Genomic DNA, 7,639 nt, shown 5'->3' on the forward strand with positions numbered 1-7,639 from the left:
GGGCTTTTACTTCATGGAATGGCTTAATCCGTTCATGTGTTAGTGGGTTAATAGATTCTTGAGGGTCTGGAACTGCTGTAAAAGGGAGTTCCTGGTGTGCTTGCTTTGCTCACTTCCAGATGCCGTCCACCATGCCATGACCCATGGGGAAGGCCAGAGACCTGGCCATGCTTTTGGACTTTCCAGACTATAGAATTGTGAGCTAATTAGCTTCTATTTTTCATGAATTTCCCAGTCTGTGGTATTCAAGGATAACTATGGAAAATGGCTAAGTTATTCCTTGAGGCATAAAGGAAGGAAACAGGAATATAGAAGTAAGTCCAAGGAATTCTCCCAGAGGACGAGCTATCAGAAGACAATATAGATGATAGAAATATAGGCTATAATTTGAGTGGCTCTCAAATTCAGAATATTCTGTGGCGATTTAGAAAGATTCCTGGACTTGAAGTCAGAGATATTGGTTTTGAGTCTCAGAATTCAAAACTTTCTTTGTGATCTTGGTAAACTAATCACTTCTCTGAACTTTCCTTTTCTAATAGCAAAAATTAAATAAAAACAATATAAAATTTTAGATTGCTAATATTTAATGCTGAACATGTCTATTGGATCAGCAGATGTTTTCATATTAGCTGTTTTAGCTCTCTAAAATGGTTTCAATGAGGTGGGTTTATGTTATGATCATTGTTTGCTTTATTATAGATCTCCTGTTATACCGTGTTAGCACACCTGAATGGAGTCTACATGGCCTGTGCAAATAACGTGACTGAGTTAATCATCACTGGACTTTTCCGGGATCCAGAGGTGCAGAGAGTGTGCTTTGTGTTGTTTCTCCCCGTGTACCTGGCCACTGTGGTGGGCAATGGCCTCATTGTTGTGATGGTCAGTGTCAGTAAGAGTCTGCACTCCCCCATGTACTTCTTCCTTAGCTACCTGTCCCTGGTGGAGATCTGTTACTCCTCTACTGTGGTCCCTAAATTCATCACTGACTTACTTGCCAAGGTCAAAACCATCTCCCTGAAGGGCTGTCTGGCCCAGATATTCTTCTTCCACTTCTTTGGGGTCACTGAGATCCTCCTGCTTGTGGTGATGGCTTATGACCGCTATGTGGCCATCTGCAAGCCTCTTCATTACATGAACATTATGAGTTGTCAACTGTGTCACATGCTGGTGGCTGGTTCCTGGCTGGGGGGCTTCATTCACTCCATAATTCAGGTTCTCATCACCATTCCACTGCCCTTCTGTGGTCCCAATGTGATGGACCACTATTTCTGTGACCTCCGTCCCTTATTCAAGCTAGCCTGCAAGGACACCTTTGTGGAGGGGGTGACTGTATTGGCCAATAGTGGATTAATTGCCCTGTGCTCTTTCCTCATTTTGGTGTCATCTTATATCGTCATCCTGTTAAACCTGAGGAACCGCTCTGCAGAGGGGAGGCACAAAGCCCTGTCCACCTGCGCCTCTCACATCACAGTGGTCATCTTGTTTTTTGGACCTGCCATCTTCCTTTATATGCGGCCGTCATCCACCTTCACTGGGGACAAACTGGTGGCTGTGTTCTACACGGTCATCACCCCCATGCTGAACCCCATCATCTACACACTCAGAAACGCAGAGGTGAAAGTCGCCATGAGGAAGCTGTGGGCCAGAAGGAGAACCCAGGGATGGAATGAAAAGAAAACTGAAGGATGGAGATAGGGTTAAAAAAAAAGCATTTTCTTGTTGAAATGGATTTTGCCTTTTGTCAGATATTTAATAATGGCTGGAATCGATGTAAAGACCTCATCGGCTGCTGCTATGAATTTTCTTAACAAAAAGTCTCCCTGGAATCCAAGGTGTTCCATTGAACCTTATGACATTTGGTTGGCTCCATGATTTCCAATGATATCTTGGATTTGGTAATATGAAGACTCAAATCAAGTGCAACCACAAAGAATACATTTAAAAAACACATTTGTAGTTTTCACTGACACCTAGTTATTGTACACAATTATGGGCTACAGGGTGAGATCTCAACAAATGAATATATGGTGTAATGATCAGATCAGGATAATTGGCATGCCCATCATTTAAGACACTTAGTATCTCTTTGTACTGGGAAAATTCAATATTCTTTGTGCTACATAATTTAAAATAATTAATTAATTGTTGTTACTCCTAGTTATTTTACTGTGTTTTTAATCATTAAGAGTTATCCCTCCTGTCCAAAAGCACCTTTGTGAAAATGATTTATAGGTTAAAATTACTTGTTCTTTTTTTCTTCCTTGTTTCTTTAATCTCCTATGTGACAGTCACCTATACATCATTAGAAAACTGAAACTACGTGATAAATTATTGGGTTTATTTGGGTATGAGGTTACTAATTTTATTTTTCATGTGGAAAAATGTGTTTTTGAAAACTGAGGCTGGGATTGTGGCTCAGCGGTAGAGTGCTTGCCTAGCACGGGCAGGACCTGGGTTCGATTCTCAGCACCACATAAAAATAAAGGCATTGTGTTATGTCCATTTATACCTACAAATAAATATTTAAAAAAACCTAAAACTTTGAATTTTTCTATTTGTCTGATTGACTTTTGGAATCTGGTACCATAGACTGTCTGAACAAGGTTACCAGAAAAGTCCCCAGAGCAATCAGTTCAGGGTCTTGTCGGCACAAAAGATAGTCATTGGTCCTCTCACAGTGTCCAACATTGATAAACAAATGTAATATTAAAGTGACATAGATTATACCTATCATTAGGAAAATATGAAGTCAAATGTTTTCACAAAAGAACATCATATTTAGTCTCATCCGGATGTAAAAATATAGAATGTGAGAAAATGCTTTTTTCCCTAACTTGAAGAATGACAGGTGGGTGGCAATTATGTCCACACATGTTTGTACTCCAGACCTCTGTCCCTTATTGTAAGTGACCTTGTCAATACCATTCTTTTGGTGACCATTGCTGCTTCTTGGTGAAGGGAGCTGAGACAGTCTATGTTGTTATTTAACTTCTTTTTTTTTTTTTTTTTTTTGTATTGATCCTACATAAACAGTGCACTGCACTAGTTACTCTAAGGTAAAACAAAAAAGTCATTTGCTTATTGATGCTTGCAAGTAATAATTTTCATACTAAATTTAGAGTGGAAAGACTATAGATTTTACCAAAATGTATAGCACTCTTGTAATTGTCATAAGTGTTTTTCAGTTAAAAGAATTTACGAAAATAGCTTTTTTTTTTAAATCTTTTTTTTTTAATTTTTTATTGTGGGTTGTTCAAAACATTACAAATTTCTTGACATATCATATTCCACACTTTGATTCAAGTGGGTTATGAACTCCCACCTTCACCCCATACACAGATTGCAGAAGTTATTTAACTTCTCAGAATCTCCATGTCACCACACTGTCTCTTAACATTATGGACAATTTAGAGATTATCACAAAACTGGTCCCTCTTGGTTTTGGAGTCACACAAGTTGCACTGAATTTTCCCTGGATCCTTGCACCTTTCCTTGAAGATGAGTTGCAACAAGGCAGGCAGGAGCTCTTACAGAGGGAGAGAGCATCGTGGTGTGCCTTAGGGGTTTCCCTTCCTCCTGTCAGTGCAGGTTGAACTTGGAGGTGAGTAGAGGTTTTAAAGGCAGCAGGAAACCTTCATTTCCCTTGTCTCCATTCATCCTTGTCCATGGATGTCCATTGTTAATCCCTGAGGATATGCATGGAATGACTGGGCCTCCCTTTTCCATGGGGAATTCCCTATGCATCTTTAAGACCAGGTTAAAGTCACCAGCTTTCTAAGACCTGTGCCACTTCCCTTGTCCTTGGGTGGAATTATGTCTCCCTTCTACTGTCATTTTATATTTATATGACATCTTGCCCTATTGATTAAATATACTGTGTGTATCTCTCTCATTAGACTGTAAGCTTGGGGGCAGGCCTCTCCTTTTCACAGCTCTAAGTATTGGTCCCATTGTTGGTGCTTCATAAGAACTTGTTGAGCACAGTCTTTGAGGCCCATATGTGATCCTTGTTAATTTAATCTCATAGATTCTTCTTGAACACTTTCAAGATGAGCACTTTCATCTCTTCATGTTAATTTTTTAAAAATGATTTTTAACACAGTTTGATGTGTATATATTAATGGGATTCACTGTGAAATTTCCATATGTGCATATAAAACACACTGATCATATAGTATCCATTCTCCTTCCCCCTTTTCCCAACTTGCTTTCCTGTCCCTAGTGATCACTATTCTACTTTCAAGGTGACTTTTTTTCATTATATATTTTGTTTCCACATTTGAGAAGAATTCATGATATTTGTCTTTCTTTGCCTGTCTTATAGTGCTTTAACACATGGTCTCCAGTTCCATTTTTTTTTTTTTTTTTTGCTGCACGTAATAGAATTTGTTTCTTCTTTAAATCTGATTGCTATTCTATTGTTACCATTTGGATAAGAGATGTTCTCCAAAAGCTTATGCGTGAGACAATACAGGAATGTTTAGAGGTGAAATGGTTAGATTATGAGAGCTATAACTTAATAAGTGGATTAATCCAGTAGATGGGTTAACATTTTGAAAGGACTACTGAACTGTGTGGTGATAATTGGCAGATGGGCACAGTTGGAGGAAGTAGGTCACTAGGTGCCTTTGGGGTTTATATTTTGTCCTTGGACACTGCCCCACTTCCTAATTACCATGAGGTGAGCAGCTGTCCTCCACTGTGCCACGATGTTCTGCTTCACCTTTGGCCCAGAGGGATGGAGTCAAGTCACTATGAACTGAACCTCTGAAACTTTGAGCCCGAATAAACTTTTCCTTCTTTAAATTGTTCTGGCCAGGTATTTTAGTCATGGCCATTAAAAGCTGACTAACTTTACCCATTTATTCATTGGGTTATTTGTTTTCCTGGTGTTAAGTTTTTTGAGTTCTTTATATATCCTGGAGATAAATGCTCTATTTGAGATGCATGTGGCAAAGTTTTTCTCCCACTTCACATTCTTGATTGTTTCCTTTGTCATGAAGAAGCTTTTTAGTTTAATTCTATCCCGTTTGTTGATTCTTGATTTTACTTCTTGCACTTTAAGAATCTCATTAAGGAAGCTGATTCCTAAGCCAACATGATATCTCTGGTCTAATTCCTAGGTCCTTGATCCAATTTGAGTTGAGTTTTGTGAATGGTGAGAGATACAGGTTTAATTTTATTTTGCTACATATGGATTTCCAGTTTTCCCAGCACCATTTGTTAAAGAGGCTGTCTTGTTTTCCAACGTATGTTTTTGGTACCTCTTTCTAGTATGAGATAACTGTATTTATGTGGATTTGCCTCTGTGTATTTTATTCTGTAACATTGGTCCACATGTCTATTTTGGTGCCAATACCATGCAGTTTTTGTAACTACAGTTCTGTAATACAGTGTAAGCTCTGGTATTGTGATGCATTCTGCTTCACTTTTCTTACCAAGGATTGCTTTGGCTATTCTGGGTCTCTTATTTTTCCAAATAAATTTCATGAGTGCTTTTTCTATTTCTGGGAAGAAAATCATTAGAGTTTTAGTGGGAATTGCATTAAATCTGTATAGTGCTTTTGATAGTATGGCCATTTTGACAACATTAATTCTGCCTATCTAAGACCATGGGAGATCTTTCCATCTTCTAAGGTCTTTTTCAATTTCTTTCTTTAGTGTTCTGTAGTGTTCATTGTAGAGTTCTTTCACCTCTTTTATTAGGTTGATTCCAAAATATTTTATTTTTTTAACCCAATTAATAAATGAGCAAAGGAATTGAACAGGCACTCACAGAAAAAGAAATACGATCAGTCAATAAATATATAAAAATGTTCAAAATGGTTAGAGAAATGCAAATTAAAACTATACTGATATTTCATCTCATTCTAGTCAGAATGGCAATTTTTCAATAATAAAAGCAACAATATATGTTGGTGAGGATGTGGGGAAAAGGGTACACTCATACATTGCTGGTGGGACTACAAGTTGGTGCAACCACTCTGGAAGGCAAAATGGAGATTCCTCAGAAAAGTTGGAATGAAACCACCATTGAACCAGTTATCCCACTTCTAGGTATGTACCCAAATGACTTAAAATCAGCATATTATAGTGACACTGCCACATCAATGTTTATAGCAGCTCAATTCACAATAGCTGAACTATGGAACCAGCCTATGTGCCCTTTAATAGATGAATGGATAAAGAAAATGTGTTTTGTATACACAATGGAATATTACTCAGCCTCAAAGAAAAATGAAATTATGACATTTGCTGGTAAATGGATCAATGGGGACTATCATGCTAAATGAAATAAACCAATCCAAAAAAACCAAAGGCTGGATGAATGTTCTTTCTGACATGTGGATACTAACTCTCAATATGGGGGATAGGGAAAAATAAAAATACTTTGGACTAGACAAGGGGGAAGGAAAGGAAGGGAGGGGAAGTGGGAGTAGGAAAATTAGTAGAATGAATTGGAGATTACTTTCCTCTGTTCATATATGTTCATATTTGAATACACAACCAACCAGTGTAATTCCACATCATGTACAACCAGAAGAAAGGGAAGTTTTTTCCCATATATGTATAATATGTCAAAATACATTCTACTGTCATGTATAAAAAAATGGACATACAATAAAAGGGAAAATAACACACACAGATAACAAATCCATTATGTATATACATGTATCATATATATTATACAATATATATAAATGTGATATATAAATATAATCTATAAATATATGAATGTGATATATAAAAATATATAACTGGTTTATATATATATATGTTATATAAATATCACATTTTCTTTATCACTCATCCATTGATGGTCTCACAGGCTGATCCTATATCTTAGCTATTGTGAGTAGTGCCACAAGAAACATGGGTATGCAGGAATCTCTTTTGCATATTGATTTAATTTCCTTTGGCTTTATGCCCAGGAATGGGATAGCAGATTGTATGGTAGTTCTATTTTTAGGTTTTTGAAGAGTCTCCCTATTGTTTTCGATAGTGGCTGTACTAATTTCCATTCCCAGCAATTATTTGTAAGAATTACTTTTTCTTTTTCTCCACATCCTCGTCGGCATTTATTTTTTTATTAACAGTCATTCTAACTGGGGTGAGATAGTGTCTCAGTGTAGTTTTGACCTGCATTTCCTGATGACTAGCAATATTTAGCATTTTTGATATATTTATTAGCCATTTGTATGTAAGCTTTTGAGAATGTGTCAAAGATCTTAATCTAAGTTAAATTTTGAGAGCTCAGTTTTTGAAATTTCTTAGGCTGTTCCAATTGCCTGTTAGCCACAATCCAAAATCCAAGCTTGTGAATTTCTGTGAACACCCTTTTTGACTAAATTTAATGAGCCTTACACTAGCATGAACTTCACAAGATTATTCTATTTTTTTATTTTTTTTTATTGGTTGTTCAAAACATTATAAAGCTATTGACATATCATATTTCATACAATAGATTCAAGTTGGTTATGAACTCCCAATTTTACCCCAAATACAGATTGCAGAATCACATCGGTTACACATCCACATTTTTACATAATGCCCTATTAGTAACTGTTATATTCTGCTACCTTTCCTATCCTCTACTATCCCCCCTCCCTCCCCTCCCATCTTCTCTCTCTACCCCATC

The 7,639-nt window shown here is 37.0% G+C and overlaps 1 protein-coding gene across 1 annotated transcript; it reads left to right on the top strand.

Moving 5' to 3' along the window:
* Window positions 1-741: 741 nt before the first annotated feature.
* Window positions 742-1,686, top strand: LOC107134658 (olfactory receptor 4B1-like; the record flags this gene model as incomplete). The annotated part of the gene is made up of 1 exon (XM_015476736.2): window positions 742-1,686. A coding segment is annotated over exon 1 (945 nt), but the record flags the coding sequence as incomplete, so codon positions are not given.
* Window positions 1,687-7,639: the final 5,953 nt, after the last annotated feature.

This window comes from Marmota marmota, unplaced genomic scaffold, assembly GCF_001458135.2.
Source record: "Marmota marmota marmota unplaced genomic scaffold, marMar, whole genome shotgun sequence".
Classification (NCBI taxonomy): domain Eukaryota; kingdom Metazoa; phylum Chordata; class Mammalia; order Rodentia; family Sciuridae; genus Marmota; species Marmota marmota.